A 26369-nucleotide genomic window follows, 5' to 3' on the forward strand; every position below is an offset into this window, starting at 1 on the left:
AGAAAAGGGGTCAAAGAAGAAACACAAAAGAATAATAATATGAAAACATATAAACTCATAATTTAAATAAACTTACATAATAATTTTCCAACAAAAAAAACAACTAATGAATTTTGAAGTCTTTGTAAACAAAATTGCCTTTCAAAATAAGGGCTAGTCGAGACCAAAGTACCAAAATGAAGGCTTTTATTATCCAGTTTTTGGTAGAAAGAAAGAAAAAAAGAGAAACGATAAATCAGGTCAATGGAAATGATTGAGTGTGTTTTAATTTATAATCTGATTAATTGATTATTGTGACAGGCCTATGTGTGAACATTAGACTAAATCCTTAAATATGTCGAGAAGTCAACATAAACGAAGTACCTTTCAGTTTGTTCTGGTGAATAAAGTCTAGCACCAGATGATGTTCCTGCAGGTCCAGGTCTACCTTCAATACAGCTGAAGCAACAAAATACGGTTTCAGTGATAGTGACCAACATCCAACTGCCATAATGTCCTGAAGATGCTTGCTGACTTCAGCATGATAAAACTAGATCAACCTGGGTTAAAGTTAAGACTGAAGATAGACTCACACTGTGCTGAGTGTGACACTAAAAATACACGGATTTAGCTGCGAACAGCTAAAGTAGCATAGCTCACATAAACATTAGCTCCCGCTAACAGAAACATATGAGGAGGGCAGAGTATCAAAATACCAGCCATATAAAACGTAATCTGAAATTATTTATAATTACTCCAAGTCTCATTATAATTGGAGAGCAAAGCCTGCATTAGCTTCTACTTACTTCTGAGGGCAGACCATCAAGAAGTTTTGTTTCTTGATGTGCCTGCCTATTTTTCCGGCCAGCGAACCATTTCGCCATCCAGTGGTCGTTTATCAGACCACTTAGTCTCCTGTACCGCTCAAAAATGCACAATATGTGAATAAATAATTTTGGGATATTTTTGGGTTTCCGTTTTCCACCGAACTAACGTATTTGCCACTTCGGCCACAGTGAGAAACATTTAGAGCAGTGGTTCTTAACCTTTTTAGAGGTACCGAACCCACCAGTTTCATATGCGCATTCACTGAACCCTTCTTTAGTGATAAGTAAAATATTTGTTTTTCAAATTTAAGACATAGGTATATGTTTTTTTTTTTTTTTTTTTACTGGTGCACAAAATGAGCCATGCATGAACGTCACCTTGCTCAAAGAACAAAACCAACACAATGCATGAACTCACAACAAATTACGGTATTACTTTATCCTCCCCCCAAAAAAATATTTCAGCCCCATAAAAGAATTTAAGCCCCCAAAAATATTTTTTTTACTATTATACTAATTTAAAAAAATGGGATTTTTTGAAGAATTTAAAATTTTTTTAATAACTTAATTTTTTTTATTATTTTAAATGTAGTTTGTTTTTTGCCATTTTGAATCCACAAAATACTTTTTTGGGGGCCAGAATAAAGCATTGACCAAATTTACATACCTGCGAATCAGTGTGACTTCTGCTGTTGTTTTTGGGAGACCAGTTCAGATAGGCGTGGCTTACCTTGCTACTCTCATGTCATCTTCACAGAAAAATCTGTTCATTTTCTTCTGTTTTTGCTCTACATATTTAGTATGGATTAAAATATTAAGAAAGAAACCACACGACGTACAACTACGACAGCCGTTGAATACTGCGCTCACTATATTTTCCGCAGCACTGATTGGCCAAGCAATGTAATATGATCCTCTGCAGCAAGTGATGGCCAAGCTGGGCGTGTCATCACGACTTTACACAAGTGTGTCTTTACCTCCGCGGCAGAGGCTCCTCCGAACCCTTGAGACCGAGTCATTGAACCCCTAGGGTTCGATAGAGCCCAGGTTAAGAAGGATAAAAACACTAGATTCAGAGCAAAACTCAGATGACCCAGCTTTCTACTAGTATTTAAACGCACCATCTACACACAAATCTGGGAGCTCCCGAAGCGTGAAATGAGTCTCAAAAATACTCGTGCACTCGTAACCGGATCTTTGTGTAAATCCAGTTTTGTGTGTGTGTACCAGGTGACCTGTGCGTACTTTTTCAACATTTGTAGTTGTAAGAGAAGGTTTAATTTATTTTTAAGGCTTACAAATCATGTCTCACAGACACAACGATCCAAAGCTACACACAAAGATGCTTACACGAGTTACAAATCCAGTATTACACACACACAAATATTTTTACACATGCACATATACTTTTACACGCGCACAGATATTTTGAGACTATTTTCACTCCATAGAGGACGAGATAACAACGAGCAACAGGTAGCAAATATATCTCGTTTTCTCAACAACCATTAAACATAGCAATTAAGACAATGTGCTAATGGTGAACAACATTTCGGGGTGCAAGTGGCTCTTTGCACCTCAGCTTCCGCGTTCGGGGAAAAGCGGCTCAATCGTTTCCGATCTATTGAAAAAGGCACTTTACACTGGGGGTTTGCAGGGCTTGTCCAAGGTAACAGCTAATGATGTACATCGATCCAAAGCCCCGACAAGTAAGCTGGAGAAAGGTTTTAAGATGTTCGCCTCGTTATACACAGATACGAAGGTGAGTTTTACTTTCTTTAAACTTTGTGGCTAACATTAGCTTTAGCTTATGCTAGACATTTTTATTGTAAAAATGTGCTATTTAAGTATCTAAACATTTTTCATCCATTCTAACGGACAATGTTTTTACCTTGTGTTCAAGTATATTACGTGTGTTTATTGTCGTTAGTGTCAGAGACCAAGTAACGGGGATTTTACGGTTCAGGCTTTTTGCTTCTGAAGCCTGAGGAACAACAAGCCCATAGCTTAACAGTAGAGCAGCTCTGGTGTCGGAGTTCTAGTTCAGCTGACTGTTGTTGCTTTTAGAAAAATATGGCCATGTTCCTTAAGGTCTCTGTGTTACTTCGCTTTATTAGTTTTGCATGCTTCTTGTGAAGCAGGGCAGTGTTTACAGCAGTGTGTACAGGCGGATCAATTGTTCGGCTGTCTGGCTCTGGTCTGCTCTCTTGTTCCCATAAACTCGCTCTTTCAGGCTGAATACAGAAGTGATTCCATGGAAATAACATGGAAAGACTTTACCTTCTTCTTTAGGCTGAAGAAGTTGATCCGGAGTAAAGTGAAGGCTGCAAAATTTGCTGTGCAGCATTAGCTTTAACTGGTAGCGACGAATATTTACAAGCCAACGTCTTCTTAATTCAAGACCGCTTGGCAATCCATGAAAACTTAAAAGCCCATTATATTAGGAAGACAGCAATGTTCATAGTATTGTTTTATTTGCGTCTGAAATAAGACTTTGTCTTTTCTAGCTGTCATGGTAACTCAAAGCAGAAAAAAGAGAGCCGCATTTGCGCATGCGGTTGTGACATCAGCATGGCAGGTGCAAAGAGCCCATTCAGCAGGGGGGAATGTAACAGTGTTTAGATTAGGTTAGGTCAGTGCAATGGGGAAATAGCGCCCCCATCTCTGTGTGGCTGGTTATAGGTTGCTGGCCCATGTACTCAGTGCCAGTCTGAGAAAGCTGCACGAAAGGTGAGTTGCATTCTTCAGCACACAGTATAGAAAAGTGTTAGCAACACATAAAACATATTTTTTATTAACTTAGACAGATAGTGTGTAATGACTATTTACTAGATGTGTGCCTGGCACCAATTTTTGTATTTTTAGTTTTGTTAATATAAAACACTTCATGTGCAAAGTTATAAGCTAACAGAATGCTCTGTTGTAGTGTGCTGAGTGAAGCTGAGCCGTTGCACTAATTCGAACCCCGATATGTTCTCATTCAGGAAATAAACTGTTGTGGATCTCCGGAGGACTGGATGAGGTTCCTGCGGCCTTCTCCACCAGGGGGCGTTCAGGAACATCGTAGTGGGCGTGGTCGGCGGATCCTACCGGCACACCTGCTGCCACTTACCTTGTTGGGAGGAGTATTTCAGGAGGACATGTCAACACTCTAGTGCCAGAGTGTTAGCTCGTAAATGGTAGATCCAGTTTATTGCTGACCTCAGACCACCTGCTCTGTTCTAAAATTCTGCTCTTGTGGCCTTGCCTCAGGTTTCGTTGCCGCGGAACTGCCGGCATTCTGTCCGTCTGGATTTCCAGTGGCCGGAAGAATCATCGAGACCACACGACCTGGTCCTCCTTGTTTCCCGAAGAACCTGTCTCACCTGTCCGCCCTCCAACGCCGCAGTCGCCCGTCCTCTCTGCTCCAACCCCTGATCCACCGTGCTGCCTATCCCTCTCAGCTCCGCTTTTTCCACCAGCAAGTAAGGCCTCGAACCGCTGAACTTCCGTTTCCCTCCCGTCACTCTGTTCTCACTTCTGTGTTCCTCTTCAGGAAGACCATTGGTCCGGTTCCGCCCTCCCGAGTGTCACATCCTGGATGTTTTTCACATTTTGCACCGTGTTTATAATAAATCATTGAACTTACTGTGGTCTCTCTAGTGTGTTCTGCGCATGTGGGTTAATCGAGTAAACCAAAACATGACATAAACTGCGTGATCACCCAGAAACTCCTTGTCTTAGTTAAAAAACTACGCAACACAGAGTCCAGGGGTTACTTGGGCCGGCCTGGTACAGTGGAGTGAAGCAGAACCCTGTTACACATGGATACTTTTGACTTTTACTCCACTGCATTTTACAGTAAATATCTTTCTACTACACTACATTTCTACAAAACCGTCACGTTACTCGCATTGCGCTTTTTTTCCGTTAAAATGTTACGTTCAGGGACTTAACAAGGTGCTGTAAAATCAAAGCAATAACGTGACTTACTAATTACATGTGTCTGTTACCCACCGCCTCCTCTTTTCACTCGCAAGCGGAGCTCCGAGACATGTGCAGTGGTTTTCTCTGAGCGGGAGAAGATGTCCGTCTAATCGTCAGTAGTAGAATACCACAACATGTAAAATCAGCAGCGCTTCGCTTTCACAGACGGTGAGGACTTCGTCCAACGTTTAGCGTCACTTGTAAAGGAGGCTTAACGAAAGGTAAGTTATGTGGATGTGATGTTAGCAAAGCTAGCTGTACAGAGACGCTGTTGCATCTGCAATGAAAAAAAGTTGTCACTCATGCGCTGAATGGACCTTACCAAGCTCCGCCCACAACCGACCCACGTGACCGCAAGTCTCACAAACAAAGCCTCGCAGCGGGTTGTTTCTATGTAAACATGACTCGATTAGTGCATCATTTCTACTGGATTTTCACAATATATCAGCTACTAAAATGGACAGAGGAACTAACAAGTTCATATCATCTGGGAGGAGGTTACTGGTTTCTCAGTCACAAGCTGGTTGCAAACCTGAGGCCAGCAGGTGTCAGTCAGTTATGATAGATCTGAAATTTGGTTTGATGACTGAAATATGAGAAGCTACAGACTGATAGGAGGAAGAGCTCTGTAAAGGTAAAGGCAAATCTTCTGAAGTTGGGATATAATTAATTTAATTTCACATAATTACCAGGGTAGAACCCATTTGTTGTGTATGAAATATATTTGTTCTATTTGATACGGTGGCCCTGAGGTGCAAAGCACAACAACATTAACAAAGCACAATTACAAATTCAAAAACACAACAACATTAATGAAAACACGACATTAACAAAAACACAACGACATTAACGAAAACACAACGGAAAGGTATGTCCCAGTGGGAGACCTAAGAAATCGCTGATTGGACTACAGCTCGTTTAACTTTTGAACCGGAAGTTATTCTGGCTACAACCTGTTTTTTAATAACATGAATGTTCTCGGTGATCCAAACCTTACTACTGCTATTCGAGAGTCTTTTGACTCAGGACATACATATGAGGTGATACTGGACATGCTTCGGACCAACCACAAAGAGTCAGTTAGTATGCGTTCACTAAAGACTTATTTAAAAGAAGCGGGGCTACATAGAAGAGGCAACTACTCTCCACTTCGGGAAGTGAGGCGTGCCATTACGGCCGAGCTGAGAGGGCCAGGGCAATTATTTGGCTATCAGACCATGTGGCAAGTTCTCAAACAAAAACACAACCTGTGTGTCAAACGTGATGTTGTAATGAGACTGCTGAGGCAGCTGAACCCTCAAGGCATCGCTCTGAGGACTCGCAGGAGATTTACAAGGCGCACCTATCACTCTATGGGGCCCAATTACATATGGCATGTAGACGGCTACGACAAACTGAAGCCATTCGGCTTGGCCATCTCAGGATGCATTGATGGATTTTCGAGAAGAATGATGTGGCTTGTTTGTGGGGCAACAAACAACAATCCTTCTGTCATTGCCCAGCATTATATAAACTGTGTCAAGAGTCTTGGAGTGATACCAATGAGACTACGAACAGACCTCGGCACAGAGAACAGGACTGTGGCAGCAATACAGTGTACCCTCCGCCATGCGCATACGGATTATTATGCTGGGTCATCAAGCCACAGTTACGGATCATCCACAGGGAAAAAACGCATCGAGTCATGGTGGTCTTTTTTCAGAAGAGGAAGGTGGGTACATATCTGTGTTTTTCAGATGTCAAGTACAGCGAAAGCTGATCACGGTCTGAAATCCGTGGAAGCATACAGTCTGAGTTTAAAAAGGATTTGTAAAGTAGGTCCAAACTCTTCGTGTGAAAAACAAGGTTCTGGTGACTTTAGTAACATACAGTCACGTAAGCTCTATGTTAGTTAAGCAAATTTTGCAGGTTCTGCAGTAAGTACTACAATACATGTTTGTGATATTAATTTTAGTATTACACACAGGTGGGTAGAGTACTCAAAAATCATTATGGAGTAATAGACGTTACATACTTTTACTGTTTATAAATAAGGGATGAGGTGAAAGCTACTTCTAAGCTTGTGGTTTGTTTATTGTTGTCATGGCAACTCCATAGGAAGTGCCTATGGAGTTGGCAGTCACATAGCTGCCGTTTTGCCAGTTAACATGCCATATTGAATTAGTTTCAAACATTTTTTTTCATAAGGCTTTAGCAAATATTTTGTTTCCAAATTAGAATTTTTCATTGTTTGGTTACAGATGCTATACAAATTTTTAGTTTGTACGTGGAAAATTAGGATGCGATATTCAGTTTGACATAGATTTAGAGCAGGGGTGTCCAAAGTCGGTCCTGGAGGGCCGCCATCCTGTGTGTTTTAGTTCTCTCCCTGGTTTAACGCACCTGGATCCAATGATGGCTCATTAGAGGCCTTAGGAGAACATTGACAAGCTGAGAAGGTTGTTACTACAACCAGGGAGAGAACAAAAACATGCAGGATGCCGGCCCTTGAGGACCGACTTTGGACACGCCTGATTTAGAGCATGCTTTCAATGTTATGGACATGGAGAAAGACAGACAATCTTTTAATCATTTTAATATGAAAAAGAACAGAACCGTTTCTAATTCAATGTATCCTCAGGTGTCAGTTTTGGATGGACTTGTTTGGAGATTTAAGAGACTCCGGAAACTTCAACGGAAGTGTTGAGCACCAGTGCTTGCTCAGATTCTGCTTCACCAGAGTTCTGCAGAAAGACCTGGATGAATGCAAAAATCTCTGGAATAACCACAGGATCCGGCCAAGCAGACTTGCATCATGTCCTGGGGGGATTCCAAACGAACTCTATCTCTAGCCTCACAGGTAATTGACATCTTCACAAATAGAAATAATGCTTGACATTACATAATAATGCAGAAGTGCTGTTAGCACAAGTTAGAACATCTATTATCTATGTACAAGTAACCTATAGCTGTTAATGTATAGTGTATCAAAAGTAAGTACACCCCTCACATTTCTGCAGGTATTCAAGTATATGGGATGACACCAACAAAATGACACTTTGACACAATGAAAAGTAGTCTGATTACAGCTTATATAACAGTGTAAATTTATTCTTCCCACAAAATAACTATGTAAAGGCATTGATGTCTAAACCACCAGCAACAAAAGTGAGTACACCCCTAAGAGGTCCCTAAGAGTACTCACCAAACGCCGCACACTACATCAAATTAGTCTGCATGGCTGTCACCCCAGGAGGAAGCCTCTTCTTAAGTCTGTACACAAGACAGCCCGCAAACAGTTTGCTGAAGACATATCAACAAAGGACATGGATTATTGGAACCAGGTCTTATGGTCCGATGAGACCAAAATTAATTTGTTTGGTTCAGATGGTCTCCAGCATGTGTGGCAGCTGTCAGGTGAGGAGTACAAAGAGAAGTGTGTGATGCCTACAGTCAAGCATGGTGGTGGGAATGCCATGGTCTCGGGCTGCAGGAGTGTAGCAGGTGTTGGGGAGTTACATTTCTGAACCCGAATATGTACTGTGAAATACTGAAGCAGAGCATGATCCCTTTCCTCTGGAAACTGGGTCACAGAGTAGCGTTCCAGCATGATAAAGTACTTGTACTAAATATATAAAATATCTGTCACAATTCTATTACTAATTATATTCTGACTTTGCAGATATGGTTCAAGAGATTGTGGATTTCCTGTTGAGGACAGTGATCTGGATGTTTTCCCGGAAGCAAGTCAGGTGACAGAGTTGTGTGGTGATAAAGACATCGAGGAATACCTACAGCAAGTCATGCAACAACATGGACAACAGCAGTCACAAAACTGGGAGTCAGCTATGGAACTGTATTTATTCCTCAAACACATAGCAAGGCTGTAGACACAAACAACCTGAATACATTTTTTTTATATATATATTTTGTGTCCTGTTCATTTTACTCAAATGAAAACTCATTGTTATGGTAAGAACATATAACATAAAATATTATCTATTTTTAGATATTTTCATATGATAGCAAAATCATATGAAAATCATATAAAATCATGCTGATAACTATGAATAAACTGCCACTTTAGAAGGATAGCCCTTCTAAAGTGGCAGTTTATTCATAGTTATCAGCTCATGAAGTCAACAATCCCTTTGGGCAAATTCTGTTATTTGAGACTGGTGTATGTCTGGTTTAGGCTCACGATACGGGCATTTGTCAAAGCTCTACAATATAAAATTTTGTATCATTTTAAAAGGGAATACACTCGGCTTTCATTTAAGCCAAGCTTCGAATCTGACCAACTCAAAGGTCACCACAGCTTGTTAAACAGAAATAACACAAACTCTTTTTGCCTTACCAAGAAACATTGTTTTTAGTCCAGTGGTATCCAGGGACATCAGGGACACAAGAGTTGACAACTGAAATACTCAGACTAAGAAATCTGGAAATGTATACCATATACTGTTTTTTAGATTAGCCTACCATTATGTAATCCATAATAACCACATAAAAACATGACTGCATGGTAGTATAGATTTGGTACATTTCAGGATTTCTTAGTCTGAGTATTTCAGTTGTCAACTCTTGTATCCCTGGATACCATTGGATTACAAACAATGTTTCTTGGTTAGGCGAATAGGATTCATATTATTTTGTTTTAACAAGCTCTGGTGACCTGAGTTGGTCAGATTCAAAACTTGGCTTAAATGAAAGCCGAGTGTATCCCCTTTAAAGATGATACAAAAAAACTATATTATGGACATATTAGAAATGCCCGGACTGTGAGCCTAAACCAGACATACACCACTCTAAAAAAAAAATACAGAATTTGCCCTAACGGATTGTTGACTTCATGAGCTGATGTCCCTTTCAAAGCTATCATTTGAAAAGGACATCATATTATCTAATCTTTTCAGAAATTATGGCAAGGCTTTGCCACCCAGAAATGGAGAACAACATGGACCCATGGAGCAACCATTACAAAATTAGCTGAATGCCAACAGCATTAGAACAAGACTGCCAAGAAATCTCTTCTTTCAGTTTCAGTAGCATCCGAATCCCGGAGCATTTTGTATTCCAAAGTCCATGTTAGCCCTAAAAGCAGCGTAAGATTCCAAAAGTGGCAGTTTCAGTGTATTTGCACAGGTGTTTGCAACAGGAAAGGGTGAATCACTCAAAAACTCAAGATGTGGGGATGGCATCATGCCTGCTGGTGGAATCGCTGTCAGACCTGTAGCAAACATCAGGACTTCCTCTAGACATACAGCAGTGTTTTTCTCTGAAAAATTAAAAACAATGTAGTTAATAGATAATGCATTGCACAAATGATTTATTTTTATGTATGCTTTCCTCCTAATAAAACAAAGAGGAAAAAACAATTTTAGAATAAAACACAATCCGTCCTTACTAACCTTCGCAATCAAGCAAATAATCTGCCCAGAAGACGATTGTTTTGCCCTCCTTTTGCCGCCTATTGGTTCCTACTGGGCTGAGATCTGGTTTGAACATGGTCTCTGTCAGGTCTAAATACCTATTAGAGACAATTTAAACAAACACAGGAAAGACAAGAGAGTTAGATTCTTTGTTTCTCGCGAGGAGAACGGACAGAGATGTGCTTTCAGTTACAAATCTCCTACCGCTCTGAAAAACACATCTCCCGCTCCTCTGTTTTATTGATTTTAGGAACCCTGCCACACGGGGCGCTGCAACTCTAGGGGGTGGGGTCAAAGCATTTTAGTTGCAGTGCTACAAGACAATCACTAAACTAAACACATGGTATCTACAATCTAAATCCTTCTTGCTCCAAGCACAGCGTCGAATAGGACACGTTGTATAGCTTCAAAGCAACGGCTTTGTATCACAAAGAACAAAGCAGAGTTTCCTCCAGGGTTGTAAAACTCAGCTTGGAACAACTAACACTTCCATTAAACAGGGAGTCCTGCTGAGAATATCTGTCACCTCCCTCTTCCAAGGAGGGATTAGGAAAAAATCAGAATTAATGAACACACAGAAACATTATCTAAATGTAACTACAAGGCTACATAATACAACAAATATTTGATAATACTAAAAATATAATTTACCCAACAGTCTCCAAGTCTGAAGCAGTCAGGGCCTTGGCAGAGAAACATAGGACTGGGGACAGGACACTGGAATGCTGTTGCAGTGCAGCGAAAAACCCCAGACTTGCCTGTCCATCTTTGAATCTGTTAAGGATAAAAACATACGCACTGCACTTTATTCATAGCATAGATATGAAGTATTCTAAGTCCTGTGTAAATGTGAACCACATTGTAGTACAATATGTCTAAAAAGAAAAGAAAATTAAATATACAAAGTAAAGCTAACCTTACACAGTGCTCAAAAATCATCATTAAAAGTAAAAATTTATCATTTCAAACTTTAAAAAAAAAATGTTTTCACTGTGCAAAAAAAACAAAATTGTGTCATGCAACAGTATATTTTTAGAAATCACATTGAAAAATGATTCATGTGCCATACCTATGATTAATCTGACAATGATTAAAAATATATATATATTTATGATGACAAAAGAAGATTATACCTATTGTACATAAAATTCTGAATGGATGATAAAAGTGGTGAAACTCAGAATTTGGAAAGTATTGCTCAATATATTACAACATTTCACATATTTTTTCAGAAGGACACACAAAGATGTTACCAACCAAAGATAAAAAACAAAATCAATTAAGGAAAGAAGCTTGTTAAACTTGATATCTGATCAAGTAATTTCATATCTATAATTTGATCACAATTTTTTATACCCAATTAGTTTTTCATAGTAAATTACAACATCATGATATCAGTGGCAGGTGTGAACAACTGGAAATATGTCATTGATCTTGAGTATTGAGCATCGAACTTTAGAATAGTTTTAAAATCTTTATAACATAATATAATATTAATAGCTCACTGTTTAGTAATTACCGTTGAATGGCACTGTGGTTTCTGTCAAGGATGTACCATCTGAGATACTCCTCTACAGAAGTTTTCTTCACACTTCTGAAGCAACCAGCAGTTTGGAACATCCCGCTGTTTTGAAAAATTATATTTAGCAGAGATTCGTCTGATTCAGCTTCCAGGACCTATAAAACAAGCAGTTTATTATAAGAAGAAGTACAGAACTATCAATTTGACAACTTCTTCGTTATGAATACAAAAATAGCATAAACATTTTGTGCATTTGTGATTTCACATTTCTTGAGATAGGCTGAAATCAGGCCTTTCAAAACAAAAAGATTTGTCAAGCTTTGAGAAAACGAAATTACTATTTTGTTATAATAATTTCCTAATCTTAATCTGAACGTGAAAATAATCTCCAGTTGGCATACAATAAATCTATTTCCTAAACCTAGGTCATTTCCTACCTGCTTTAGAACTTTCCCTATCTCCTCATCTTGAACATCTTCAACAGTGGCGCTGAAACTTGGATTCCCTATCATGTAGTTGACCAGGTTCTTTGAGAGAAAATGTGGTGCCGGTCCCCCATGTTCAATCGATACAGCAATCATCTTTCCTGCTAAAAAATACTCATCTTCCCTGGCAGCTGTTGTACAGAGCAAATTATTACTGTGGGTAATTAAATCTTAGATCTGCTTATGACAGACACATAAGCACATGTTTCTGCAAATTTTTATTTTAGAAGTACTACCACTTCACTAACTAAGGTTAGTTAGGTTCACTAACCCAAAAATGACTCACCTCTCGAATTGCACTCAACGTAACGAGCTTCTGGGGGTCCATCAAAGATAGGACAATTTCTCAGAATGGCCATAAGAAGTGTGAGAAACTCACGCCTCGGGCCACCTGTGTCCAACCCTTCCTCCAAACAGCCAGCATCATCGTTAAATTTGATGAACATGTCATTCTTGTCGGAGTATGTGCTCCTCTGAAAGCCCCGAACAGCTCCATCCCGCACATCAGTACGACATATGTTGAACCGGCTGACTTTCTTGTGGTCAATATTCTTGGCCAGTTCTGCAATAATATCATGTGGCTGCACGTTTGTCTAGAAAAAAATAAACTTATTTTAAAACAGTTGATTGATCACACTTAGCATTATGTAATTACGTTCAGGACCAGGATGCAGATTAATTTAATACAAAATATTAAAATTACTAACAAATGTTCTTCTGGGGGCAGGTCCTGCTTTTTGTCTTCTGTAAAATATTCAATCTCATCATCATCATCAATAACAATGGACTCAAAGAGAGTGGTGTAGTCTCTGTGGAGAAAAAACATGCACAATATAGATGAGGTAAAAAAAAAAAAAAAAAAAAGCATAAAGGTGTACTTCCAACTTTTCTTCACAAAACATTCAATTTATGTCAGAAATTACATATACAACATCCAAAGTACATAAATTTACAATAGATGTATCAGTATTACTTTGTCATGATGACACTACAAACACACTTCTTTTTTATGACAGAAGCCCCTACACACCTGTAACAGGAGCTCTGGACAGTGAGACATTGACTGGTGCCTGGATTGTTGCCATTGTTATCCAAGTCCATAACCTGAAAACAGAGAAAAGACAAGAGTAAAACTTAATGATTGACTAACCTGCAGTTATTTTAATATTTAAATATTTTACTTAAAGGTTTGAGATAAAAATCTGTGGATTGTTGTGTGAGATAATAAAAAGTTTGTACCTGTTGTACTTCATTTGCAAGTACAAGATCCCCAACACCATTCCTTAGAGGACAATGAAAGAACATATTAATGGGTATTTTGAGCATAAGCTGTCAAAGTATAAATTATGGGATCACCCAGTTTTCTTCACTGTCTCAATCATTTTATTGCACTGTAACTCCTCTGTCCGTCATCTGACTAAAACAGACATAACTTAAAACATGGAATGCCTAAAAGCAGTTTTGGCAGTACAATGCCATCTTTATAGAAGCAAAGTGATTTTACTCATTATCGCAAAAAACATGCAAAACTATTTGACAAGTTATTTACTGAAACTCTTGTGAACCTTTTTGTTATATTTATCTAAACAACTGTATACTTGTAAAATGTATAAGACATTGAAGAAAGCAAGGGTAGTGTAATAATTATTTCCACACCAGTATATTCAATATTTAAAAACAAACATCTTGAAAAAAATACAAATACTTCCCAGGACATGTTCCCATAACCACATAATTTAAAAATATCCACATTCAACATGTCACCAGTACATACTGTATGAAAATTCACTGAAGGCTATAATACTTTTGATACACATACACACACCATGCTATGGCATGTACCTAAAATATAACTTACTCTGTTTCTGCCACCTTTTGCAAAGGACTGCTTTCATCCATAGGTTCCCATGGCTGAAGAAAATGAAACACAATTTCACATAAAAACATCGGCATAGTCCTATGAAGCTTAGGTAAAATGCTCTTGTTGTGGTCACTCAACCAAATAAAAACAAAAGACCAAATACATTTTAAGTTGTACTTACCAGTGTATCAGCATGATCAAACTCTGAGTTTTTTCTAATAACAACCTCTGGGTCGGAATCGGACGAGTCTGACAATTTTCCAACTGATAAACAAGGAAAAAAAGACAAAACAAGCCAATTTAACTACTAAGTGATAGTACCGTGTTCGGTCAACTATATTACATTGTATCTGGAAGCATAAACACAGCACTGGTAAAAACTAATAACTGAGTGTCTAGCTATCAAGTTTCCAGGAAGTAAGTTTACATTTAGGAGCCAATCTATGTATACTTTTTACTTGATTGGTTCATGCCACCAATGCTTAATTGCACAGTTTTAAAATGTACATTTATTGAAGTTAGTGCAATGTGCCAAACAATACACACAAACAGCTGAGCTTACCTTCTTCAAAGTCCCTTTTCAAGCAGAGGAAAAGAGAGATCCTTTGGTATGACTTGCCAATTTCAGCCTTATAAGCTTTAAGAGTGAACGGTGTTTGTGTCCCAGGGATATTAATAACCTCTGTCCCATCTGGGTACAGAAGGAGGAAAGGTCCATCTTTTATATCTTTGTTGAAGTCCTTCATTTTTTTAGCAGCAAGACTGAGCAGAGGTGTGGCAGAGACATCTGGATCTGTTGCAAGGAAAATGGTTTTTCCACGCTGTGGCTTCAGACCATCCTTGTGAATGGTCGTCAAGCCAATATTTATCTGAAAACAAAAAAAAGATTATGCGGAAGACTGAGCAATGTTTTGTTTTAGAGAATACTCTGTTTTTTTCTTTTTGTTTTTAATTCCTCCTGTATTATGTTACAATAATATCCAAATAGATCCATTAACTATTAGTCATTTTCAAGCTTTTACTTTTGAACTGATGCAAACAGAACAATGATTGGAAAATTATTATGCAATAATTAATCAGTAGATGATTTACTGTTTTGACTTATCATTAATTGACAGTTTGCTGTTACTGTTGTGGCGAGACTAGGTTAAAATCAAGAATATTGGGCAATTTAAATTTCTAGACCCAATTTAAGTTGCTCCACAGCGCCACCCTGGGAATTTCACCCAGAGAATATTACCTCTCTTTTTTTTAAAGCACACAGGTTCAGTTATGCATGAATTAAAACATCTGAGGCAATTGCAAATACACAAAAAGCTATTTATTAAATTCTTTTAAAACTCTTTTTAAAACCAGTTCTTTACAACAAAAAAACTAAGGAAAAACAGAAAAAAAACTATAGTAGCTGAGGTCACCGGCAGAAGGGGCCACTATAGGGACGGCATCCACCAAACACAGCAAACAAAAAAAACCCGTAAAAGCACCAGACGCAGTGAGACAACCCAAACTCAGGAATCACGGCACACAAAAGAGGGAGACACCGTCACCACACCAGCACCGCCACCGGGCCTCAGCAACTGCAAACAGAAAAACAGTTAACCAAATACAACAACCTTAAACTTAATACAACAATATCAGCCCAAATAAATAAACAATTATCTAAAGGAACCAAAGGGCTGGAAACTAAATAAAGAAACAAATAGAAAATCCAAGTTGAATATTAAGATCCGGTGTGGCTCTGGTCACGCCACTGCAGGAAGCGAGCTCGGCGCGCCGATGCCACACCCCAAACACCGCTTCAATTAAGGCGTATAGGCGCCACCACAGTCCGAGTTTGACTGATGACGTGCAAAATCCGGGATCCAAAAGAGCAGCAACGGTTCGAATATGGGGAGACCTGTCAATCCAGGCAAAAACGCACACACACACTCGCTGAACGAGGAAGCAGAGGAGAGCAGCACAATAGCGTTTCACCACCAGGGAATCAAAGCAGCATGCACCACACTGGCGATATGTTGCCTTTTCTTCCGCTGGAACCCAAGAGACGCGGGCCACACAGTGAATGATGAGGAAGACACATGTCTGACTGGGCACAGCGGCCGCTTATATACCCCGCCCACTTTACCCAACCGGAGCGTCACACCTGGAAACTATTTGTATAGGAATATGTATATTTCTATACCACTACATTCTACCCCCCCTTCTTGCATCGTCGACCCGACGATGGCTGATTCAAAACCAATGTTATCAGTTCCAAGGTCTAAACAAAGCTGATACAGTTGACAAAGATGCAGACGCGCCCCCAGGATGAATGTCTCCTGCTGGCCGTGGGAGATGGTTCACATTAGTATGTCGACCAGCAGTTGGACGGTTGGAGCGACGTAGGGCCACTGGGTCAGCACAGCTGACAGATGGACCAGCCAAAGATGTAGAGGGTTCGGTGGGTGCAGAAGGTGGTCCAGGTTCCTGAGATGGAGTTTGAGGCAGCAACCTACTAGGAGGTAAGGCAGAAGCAACCACTAGGGCAGGCGTGTCCAAAGTCGGTCCTCAAGGGCCGGCATCCTGCATGTTTTTGTTCTCTCCCTGGTTGTAGTAACAACCTTCTCAGCTTGTCAATGTTCTCCTAAGGCCTCTAATGAGCCATCATTGGATCCAGGTGCGTTAAACCAGGGAGAGAACTAAAACACACAGGATGGCGGCCCTCCAGGACCGACTTTGGACACCCCTGCACTAGGGGTTGCTGTTCACAAACAAACAGATCATAATCAAAGGGGCCATTATCCTCAGTCAGTCCCTTTTCTACGGGAGGCAAGTTATGGGGAGGAGTGTGATCAGGAGGAACAACACCAACCACAGATTTTAACATGGTACGGTGCACCTGTCTCACTTTAGTTTGGTCATCCAGAGGCACAATGGTGTAAACAGAGCCACCCCCCTTTGGTGCCCTCAATACCTTGTACTTCACAGAGCTCCATCGGTCTCTTGTCTTATGAGGCCCCCTAGCAGTAAAGTCACGCAAAAACACAAGTTGCCCTTCCTTTAATGGCAGATGTTTCACCTGGGTATCATGAGCCTGCCTTCGGCGATCTGCAGCATGTTTCAGGTGCTCTCTAGCCCCATCAAAGGCTACCTGCAATCGAGCTTGATGCTCTTGAACCCACTCATGGATAGACCCACCAACTGGACTCTCAACTCTACCCAACAGGAAATCCAGGGGCAATCTAGGTTCCTGACCAAACATTAAAAGAAATGGTGACTCTCCAGTAGATTGGTGTGGAGTTGTATTATAACAATAAAGAACCTGGGGCAAACAGGCATGCCAATCCCTTTTTCGGGACACAGGCAGTGTCCTTAACAGATTGTGCAGCGTCCGATTGAAGCGCTCACATTGGCCATTTCCTTCCGGATGGTAAGGAGTGGTGCGTGATTTTACAATGCCATACAAGTTACACAGCTGCTGGATAAGCAAGCTCTCAAAGTTACGACCCTGGTCAGAATGCAACCGAGCAGGAACGCCAAACTTATAAAACCATTCAGACACCAAGACCTTAGCCACAGTGGCCGCTCGCTGATCCCGTGTAGGGACAGCAACAGTATATTTACTAAAAACATCTGTCAAGACCAAAACATTTTCCAAGCCATTCTGGGTGGGCTCTAAGGTGGTATAATCAATGGCCAGAATTTCATTAGGACGTGATGCTAGTAAATGTCCCATGTAGCCATAAGCTTTAGGGTGAACATCCTTTGCCACTTGGCACCTCTCACAAGTCTGGCACCATTGAGCCACATCAGAGGCCATATGAGGCCAGTAACACTGGGACCGCAAGAGCGCCAAAGTTCGCTCCACTCCCTGGTGACCATGTTCTTCATGGACTTGAGTCAGAACATCCTTAATTAGCACACTTGGCAACACCAACTGGAACACAGCATCACCACCATCTGATCTAAATATCTTTCGATAGAGAACGCCATCTCTCTCGACAAACCGGTCCCACTGCCGGAGCAGAACCAAGGTGGATGGGGACAGCTGGGCTCGCTCCTCTCGACTAGGATGCTGTCCTTTCCTCCAAAACACCAATAAGTCCTGTAAAAAAGGATCAGTCTGCTGCAAAGCACAAAGTTCAGCTGTAGTATGCTGTGGCAAAACTGCAACAACTGCTTGGGTTGCCTCAACCTTTTCAAGTCCCAAAGCTTCCTGTAATGCTTTAGGCATAGCTGTACCTGGAAGCATGGCTTTCACATCTGGCGGATCAGGTGGATGCTGACGGGAAAGTGCATCAGCATTCGTATTACACCGCCCTGACCGATACTTGATCTCAAAATCAAAAGAGGCTAGCTGAGCAGCCCACCTCTGTTCAGTGGCAGCCAATTTAGCAGTGGACAAATGGCTGAGAGGGTTGTTATCAGTGTATACAATACATTTATTCCCCAATAGATACTCTCTAAACTTGTCGGTCATGGCCCACTTGAGGGCCAAGAACTCAAGCTTCATGGAGCTATAATTTGCCATGTTCCGCTCAGTGGGTCTCAAGCTTCGACTAGCATAAGCAATCGGTCTCACCTTGCCTGCCTGCATTTGAGAGAGGACTGCTCCCAGGCCACCATGGCTGGCATCAACCTCCAAGATAAATGGTTGAGTGAAATCTGCATAGGCTAACACTGGTGTTGTTGTTAGCTTAGCCTTCAAGACTTCAAAGCTCTTTTGACATTCATCAGTCCAACATGCAGCAAGTCCATGGTCAGGTTTCTTGCCGGTACCACCACACTGAGCCACCGCTTTATGCAATGGAGCTGCCAATTTTGCAAAACCTTCCACAAAACGACGGTAATAACTGGCAAAGCCAAGGAACGACCGAAGTTCTGAGGCTTTAGTAGGAGTTAGCCAATTGGCTACAACTTCAGTTTTACTAGGATCTGTAGCAACCCCCTCACCAGAGATCACGTCCTAAATAACGTACCTCTTTTTGAAAGAAGGAACATTTACTGAGCTTTGCTTTAAGCCCCTGTTGTTGAAGTCGGCCCAGCACCACTTTCAAGCGTTCCAGATGTTGATCCACACTTGAAGAGAAGACAACAATGTCATCAAGATACAACAAGACAGACTGGTACTGTTGGTCCCCAAAAATCCGCTGCATTAGCCGTTGGAATGTACTAGGCGCATTACAGAGCCCAAAAGGCATTCGGTTCCATTCAAACAGCCCAAAGGGGGTACAAAAGGCAGTTTTTGGACGGTCTGCCTCCACAACTGGAACCTGATTATATCCGCTAGCAAGATCAAGGGTGGAAAACCAACATGCGCCAGACAAAGCATCCAACGATTCTTCTATTCGTGGAAGGGGGAAAGAATCTTTTCGGGTCTTGCCATTTAGTCTTCTATAGTCAACACACATACGAATACTCCCATCTTTCTTTCTAACTAAGACGATGGGAGATGCATATGGGCTGCTACTTTCTCTAATGATCTGTGAAGCAAGTAACTGATTGATATGGTCCTTCACCACCTCATAATCAGAAGGGGGAATGCGCCGATAGCGTTGTTTAACTGGGACATCGTCAATCAGAGGAATGTCATGAGCTATCGCATTAGTACAGCCCAGGTTGCCATCGTGAGATGAGAAAACTGTCATATACTGATTGAGCAATGACCTCACCTGACCTTGTCCTTCCACGGACAAGGAGGACAAATCCAAGTCCTCCACCTGCTGTTGCACATTAACTGAAGCCGTCTGGCACACCATCGTAGCTACCTTTGCTGGGACTTCAGTAATTCCTGCAGGGAGACTAACAACATTGACAACATTTAAGGTGCCAACAACAGTGCGAGGGTATACCACCACCTCTGTCGTACCAACATTAATAATGGGCACATAAGCTGTACCCTTGATTACCTGAACCAAGGCAGGGGAAGCAAGCAAACCAGAAGGCAATCCGGACTCTAAAGGTTCAAACAAAACAGTAGAGCCTGCATACACATCAGAACATGTGGCAGCCACAATTTTCATGACTCCACCAGGAATCCGACAGCCCTTTTTACCCCTGACCTTAACCCTTCCGGGACCACTCCGAGACTCTCGCGAGTCGGCAAACTGGCACTGCTGCAGTGCCTGCATGACTGACTGAGGGGCCTCAGAAACACCAGACACAGAAGACCAAGCTACACCATGCAGCCCAAACAGTTCTTGATAACACTTCCTGATCACATTCATCCCCAAAACACCTGGGACTTTGGCTGGGACCTCTCCACAAGGGTCCTGCACAACCAAAACACCGCAGTGGGGGATCAATTTGCCACAGAGGTATACATCCAGTTCCAAATAGCCAATATAAGGAATCTTAAGACCATTGGCAGCTCTAAGCTCCAACCAATGACACGACTGGAGGCGCTCCGAACCCCAAGACTCCATATGCTGACGGAAAAAACTTTCAGAAACCGTGGACACCATCGAACCAGTATCCACCAAACATGTGACTGTCACTCCACCCATAACTACATCCGCATGAGGGCAAACTGAAATCAACTTAGAAGCACCCAAACTTCCAATAGTGGCTAGTGAGCCAGTAACATCCCCACCCAAACTGTGGCTCTGCAGTCCGGTGGGAACTAGTTTTCCGCCATGGAAGCAGAACGGGACTGAGCAGCTGAATCTGACTGGCATTGGGTTCGATGGGGGGCACGCACCCCATCACACTCTCGTGCAAAATGACCAGGCTGGTTACACCGCCTACAGATCACTGGACCAGTAAAGCGTGGCTGGTTAGGACGGCGGAAATTCTGCAACTGAGAAATGCTCTCACTAAGCTGCTGGAGCTGCTCTTGCTGACGCTTTAGCATTTCTCTTATCTGGCTCATTTCCGTTGATGTTAAAGAAGCTACCTGAGGACCACCACGAACCCCATACTGGACACCATAAACTGAGGGAACCGACTGGCTACGGCTCCTCCCACTATGAGGTACCCCTTCGCGTTCCCACTGGATTGCTGCAGCCCTAACCTCAAGCAAAGTGCTGTCCGGCCTCATGCGTACCAGCTGCTTCAGCTCATGACGCAGGGAACTGTCTAACACCTGTTCGACAAACTGATCTCTTAGCAACGTCTCAGAATTCAGCATACCAGCAGGTGCACGCTGCTTTACCCTCTCCATAAGGCCCATTAATGTAAGGGAGAACTCCTGAAGACTCTCTCCCTCTTGTTGTCTTCTAGAAAAGAAGGCCTCTTGAAGAGCAACATATGACTCTGAACAACCATACAATTCCTGTAGGATCTCAAATATTCTAGCAGGGTCCTCTCTCTCTGCACTAGAGCGATACTTTATTTCATTTCTAGCCTCTCCCTCCAAGTGATCAAATAGGAAAAACGCTTGGTCAACCACAGACAGATGTCGTGCTCTCATACACACCTTCGCTTCCTCCATCCACTCACTCAAACCTATGCCTGTCCTCCCTCTGAAGATGGGACATTTCCTATCTCTAGGGACAAAAATCAGTCTCTCTGCTACAGGGAGACTAGGCGTAGGAGGGGCATTAGGCAAAGCTGAAGAAGTGGACGGCTGAGCACTTAAGCTAGCCTGTCCTTGTCGCAACTGCTCATTGTCGGCTCTTAAGCTTGCTACCAGCTTTTTAAGTTCCTGAATTTCTTCTTCCATAATCACAAGCTTATTCTGTTTCCTGTGATTACTACAGTGCAAAACTACAACCTAAGGTTAACTGTTAACACCTCACCCACCACTTTGAAGATCTGCACGGAACCACTGCTGCTCTGTTGCCGGATTGGCCAATCTACACAAAAAAGAAGGGAGAAAGAAAAAAAAAAAATCCACACACACAACACAAATATTAAAAACCCCAAACAAATACTTGTCTCAGATGTTCATAAAAAGCACAGTCCTGCTCACAGCGCCAAAAATGTGGCGAGACTAGGTTAAAATCAAGAATATTGGGCAATTTAAATTTCTAGACCCAATTTAAGTTGCTCCACAGCGCCACCCTGGGAATTTCACCCAGAGAATATTACCTCTCTTTTTTTTAAAGCACACAGGTTCAGTTATGCATGAATTAAAACATCTGAGGCAATTGCAAATACACAAAAAGCTATTTATTAAATTCTTTTAAAACTCTTTTTAAAACCAGTTCTTTACAACAAAAAAACTAAGGAAAAACAGAAAAAAAAACTATAGTAGCTGAGGTCACCGGCAGAAGGGGCCACTATAGGGACGGCATCCACCAAACACAGCAAACAAAAAAAACCCGTAAAAGCACCAGACGCAGTGAGACAACCCAAACTCAGGAATCACGGCACACAAAAGAGGGAGACACCGTCACCACACCAGCACCGCCACCGGGCCTCAGCAACTGCAAACAGAAAAACAGTTAACCAAATACAACAACCTTAAACTTAATACAACAATATCAGCCCAAATAAATAAACAATTATCTAAAGGAACCAAAGGGCTGGAAACTAAATAAAGAAACAAATAGAAAATCCAAGTTGAATATTAAGATCCGGTGTGGCTCTGGTCACGCCACTGCAGGAAGCGAGCTCGGCGCGCCGATGCCACACCCCAAACACCGCTTCAATTAAGGCGTATAGGCGCCACCACAGTCCGAGTTTGACTGATGACGTGCAAAATCCGGGATCCAAAAGAGCAGCAATGGTTCGAATATGGGGAGACCTGTCAATCCAGGCAAAAACGCGCACACACACACTCGCTGAACGAGGAAGCAGAGGAGAGCAGCACAATAGCGTTTCACCACCAGGGAATCAAAGCAGCATGCACCACACTGGCGATATGTTGCCTTTTCTTCCGCCGGAACCCAAGAGACGCGGGCCACACAGTGAATGATGAGGAAGACACATGTCTGACTGGGCACAGCGGCCGCTTATATACCCCGCCCACTTTACCCAACCGGAGCGTCACACCTGGAAACTATTTGTATAGGAATATGTATATTTCTATACCACTACACTGTTAAACAATTATTCTGTATAGTTTTGCTACCTGGAACTTTCTTTAAGCAAGTCTATTATGGTACTTAAAAGCTGCTTGTTTTTGGTCGGAACAAAACCGGACCTACCCGAACTTTCTTTTTTTCCTTTTGCTGTAACCCCTTTTTCCCAAGAGAATACTTTTGTCGCTCCTCATTTTTCTTTTTTCTGTATTCAAGGAAGGTGCTGAGGGCTGGTGCAGGGCAGGATGGAACAGGCTGTTGTGCTAGAAGTAAAGTAAAGAAAAAATGTTGCACATCACATTCATGCAAACAGATGATATGTATTACGTTACAGCCAAATTACTTAAGGCTGTAACGGACCTTAACGGACCACAGCCTTAAGCAGTGCCTAAGGCTGTAACGGACCTTACTATTTTTAATTTAATTTAATTGGTTTATTTGGTAGGGACAGACATACAGCGACATGGACAAACTGAACAAAACAGCAGTCTCATGTTTACGTCATCGCAGCACTTGTCCCTAGATGGGCTTTTTCTATATATGGCTAATACCATGCTGCTGTATTATATCGAGTTTGTGTACTTTTAACTGCATTTACAATGAACAACTAAATGACAGTGGACACGGTCTGGAGACCACTAACGTTAGCAAGTTGCTACATCCATAAGAAACATAAATATTTCTTTATGCTTATTAACTTACTTGAACATTGTGGAGTATCTTCCATAAATATTTCCTGAAGTTGAAGCCTCTTGCCACAATTGCTGCAGAAGTTTGATGACGGCTCAACCAGCTCTTTCCCGCAGTTTGGGCAAAACATTGCGACGTGACCGTATTCCCGCTTCTCATTAAAACGAAGCACACCAGAGTAACTTCCGGTTCAAAAGTAAAACGAGCTGTAGTCCAATCAGCGATTTCTTAGGTCTCCCACTGGGACATACCTTTTCCGTTGTGTTTTCGTTAATGTCGTTGTGTTTTGTTAATGTCTTTGTGTTTTCGTCAATGTCATTGTGTTTTCGTTAATGTTGTTGTGTTTTCGTTAATGTTGTGTTTTTGAATTTGTAATTGTGCTTCGTTAATATTGTTGTGCTTTGCACCTCAGGGCCACCGTAATTTGATGTTTGAATGACGTAAACTCACAAAGGAATGAGGTAATTAGTCCAACGTTTAGAAGCTACAGCGGCTGTAATGCGCCACAGCAAAGGTAAAATAACCCGAACAGGTGATCAACTCAAAACCACTCGTACCTTTTTACCTCTCTCTCTCTTTGTAGTTTAAGCACACCTGTTACCGTGGCAATTGCCTACGCCCCGCAAGACGAGCAAAGATTACGTTAAAAACATAACATTCAGTCCGTTACAATATCAAGTTTCCAGGCTTGATATTTATTTCTCGATTATTAATCAACACTTCCCTGAACACAGCGATGGTTGATTGACTAGCTGTACTTGGTGCTAGAGTGGCTAACACGAGTAACAGTTTAATCCAAAGCCTTTTCTGCTAAAATAAAATCTTTAGTGTATGTCAGATACAGACACATTGCATATTGATCTGTTTAGCTAACGTAAGACTGTGTAGCAGACAGGCTTCAGGGTGTAGAAGTTGTATCAGTTCTGCCATTATGCTGTACTTAGCTAACAGGAAACATGTGTTTGTGAGATGGCTACGCACGTGACCACGTAGAATGGGCATCAGCCAATGAAAAGCGTCCCCTCTGGTAAGGTCCATTATTGTGCGGAGGTGTTGAATGAGGTGTCGCATATATGGGACAAGCTGTGACCAAAGTCTGCTATATAGTGATATAACAGTCATGAACGATCCAATTCTTCTGGACGAATCTTTACTAGGTTCTATAGGACTGAAGCCTCACTGAGAGCCGTTTTTTGTTCTTGTGATGCTCTGCATACACTTTCAGTCGCTATTAATATTTAATTGAAATATATATAGATTTATTTAATTGGGGAATAAAACAAGAACGTAAGAACGCAGAGCATGTTCATTGCTCTTTGATTGTTTTCATCACCTGTCATGGTGGCAGACAGGGTGAACACTCATGGTGCTCCTTCAGCGTGGTTACTTCTTGCTTGTTGCGCCTTGGACAGTGTTCATAGTTGAGCATTGTTTACCGTTAATGCATTGCCTTAATTGCTATGTTTAATGGTGCAGACAATTGTGGTTTCTGACATGGGCAACCGCCCAGGGCGTTATCTTTTGGCAGGAGACTTCTGCGGATTGTGGCAGAGAGATGGAAGCAAAGCAGAATGAAGAATTTGAATTGAGAATGATACTGGTTAAATTTATTTCAGCTCTAAGTATTTAATATCTAGGTGTTTTTATGGGAATGTGGATTTTTCAGATCAATTTGAGAAGCAATTTTGATAGGTACACTTCATTTTATTGTGTCATGTAGCGCGGAGTGCTGGTCTTGGTCTTGATTTGGTCTCGGGTTAGGCGGTCTTGACTACAACACTGCTACATGGCTCCTTGGTTGCATGTCCTCCCCCATCCACATTCTTTTCATCCTCTTTCTGTTGGATTTCTTTCAAAATAAATGCCTCTAGTGGCAAAAAAGTGAAGTTCATGCTATATTAGGACAGGAGACAAGATGTTTCCATCCCTGAAATTATGATGCATAGAATCACAAATCTAAGTCTAAACTATGTTATAGAGAGTAAACACAATAACATCATGCTTTATCTGTGGCATTGTTTGTTAAAATGGCACATCACTGATGTAGTAAAATTAAATACGATAGGTACACTTAATGATATTGTATTAGCGATTAGGTAATGCATTCAGTAAGTACTTTTACTTTAATACTTAAGTATTTACAAAAGCCAGTACTTTTTTTACTTTTACTCAAGTAAATATTTTAATGTTGTACTTTTACTTTTACTAGAGTACATTTTTGTCTGTGTATTTGTACTTTTACTTAAGTGCATTTTTTTTGAGTACTTTCTCCACCACTGGGAAACACCCAGAGACGGTGACATGTGTCAAGAGAAGTGGAGTTTTGATGACTACACTGAGCCCTCTGTGACAACTGAGGATGAAGAATCTGCATCTTCACAGCCCAGACGAACCTCTTCTCTTTCCAGGGGATGAGGACGGCAAACTGCAGGAGTGTGATGGACTCCCAGCATGTGAAAGGTCTGACCTCGTGGAGGGGGTGTCAAGAAAATCCGAGCTCATCCCACTTCCCCATGCTGGAGATTTTAGTTTAACAGTAATAATAAATAAAGTTATCTTTAAAATGAATCACTCAAGTGACATCAAGGCCCAACGGTAGACTTAAGTGTCAATAAAATAAATCTGGTTGTGTGTGTTGTTTTTGTCTCATGCAAACTTTGCTTTAATTCTACTTTTTTCTATC

General features: G+C 41.4%; 2 protein-coding genes and 2 long non-coding RNA genes across 5 annotated transcripts; 1 reads left to right on the plus strand and 3 right to left on the minus strand.

Annotated features, from left to right (window-relative positions):
- The first annotated feature begins 3333 nt into the window (after window positions 1–3333).
- Window positions 3334–4434, plus strand: LOC114155209 (uncharacterized). The gene is made up of 2 exons (XR_003597692.1): window positions 3334–3985; window positions 4059–4434. It is a non-coding gene; the product is annotated as an uncharacterized LOC114155209 (long non-coding RNA).
- A 4159-nt stretch (window positions 4435–8593) lies between these two features.
- Window positions 8594–10261, minus strand: LOC114155212 (uncharacterized). The gene is made up of 2 exons (XR_003597696.1): window positions 10163–10261; window positions 8594–10029 (listed from the first exon to the last, which is right to left on the minus strand). It is a non-coding gene; the product is annotated as an uncharacterized LOC114155212 (long non-coding RNA).
- A 581-nt stretch (window positions 10262–10842) lies between these two features.
- On the minus strand, window positions 10843–15060 carry LOC114155201 (uncharacterized). Of its 2 annotated transcripts, XR_003597690.1 has the most exons (8): window positions 14614–15060; window positions 14233–14315; window positions 14049–14101; window positions 13430–13472; window positions 13221–13294; window positions 12898–12999; window positions 11703–12783; window positions 10843–10957 (listed from the first exon to the last, which is right to left on the minus strand). XR_003597690.1 is itself a non-coding variant. In XM_028034990.1 (7 exons), the coding sequence occupies exons 1-7, from the start codon at window positions 14795–14797 to the stop codon at window positions 12537–12539; spliced, it is 786 nt and encodes a 261-aa protein (XP_027890791.1). In that variant the 5' UTR covers window positions 14798–15060; the 3' UTR covers window positions 11231–12536. The 2 variants fall into 2 exon arrangements, 1 of the variants encoding a protein (XP_027890791.1); XM_028034990.1 differs by lacking the exon at window positions 10843–10957 and having other exon boundaries at window positions 11231–12783.
- A 4623-nt stretch (window positions 15061–19683) lies between these two features.
- On the minus strand, window positions 19684–23967 carry LOC114155199 (uncharacterized). The gene is made up of 2 exons (XM_028034986.1): window positions 22720–23967; window positions 19684–22399 (listed from the first exon to the last, which is right to left on the minus strand). The coding sequence occupies exon 2, from the start codon at window positions 21691–21693 to the stop codon at window positions 20653–20655; it is 1041 nt and encodes a 346-aa protein (XP_027890787.1). The 5' UTR covers window positions 21694–22399; window positions 22720–23967; the 3' UTR covers window positions 19684–20652.
- Between the last annotated feature and the right edge of the window lie 2402 nt (window positions 23968–26369).

The sequence above is a fragment of the Xiphophorus couchianus genome, chromosome 12 (genome assembly GCF_001444195.1).
Source record: "Xiphophorus couchianus chromosome 12, X_couchianus-1.0, whole genome shotgun sequence".
Classification (NCBI taxonomy): Eukaryota; Metazoa; Chordata; class Actinopteri; order Cyprinodontiformes; family Poeciliidae; genus Xiphophorus; species Xiphophorus couchianus.

Bases quoted from the DNA above. Each gene is read 5' to 3' on its own strand.
- LOC114155201 (XM_028034990.1), bottom strand. From the start codon at position 14,797: ATGAAGGACTTCAACAAAGATATAAAAGATGGACCTTTCCTCCTTCTG. The intron at 14,316-14,613 runs GTAAGCTCAGCT...CTTGTTTATCAG, and splicing joins GAAAAGGGACTTTGAAGAAG to TTGGAAAATTGTCAGACTCG. The intron at 12,784-12,897 runs GTTAGTAATTTT...ATTTTTTTCTAG, and splicing joins CTGCCCCCAGAAGAACATTT to ACAAACGTGCAGCCACATGA.
- LOC114155199 (XM_028034986.1), bottom strand. From the start codon at position 21,693: ATGGAAGAAGAAATTCAGGAACTTAAAAAGCTGGTAGCAAGCTTAAGA.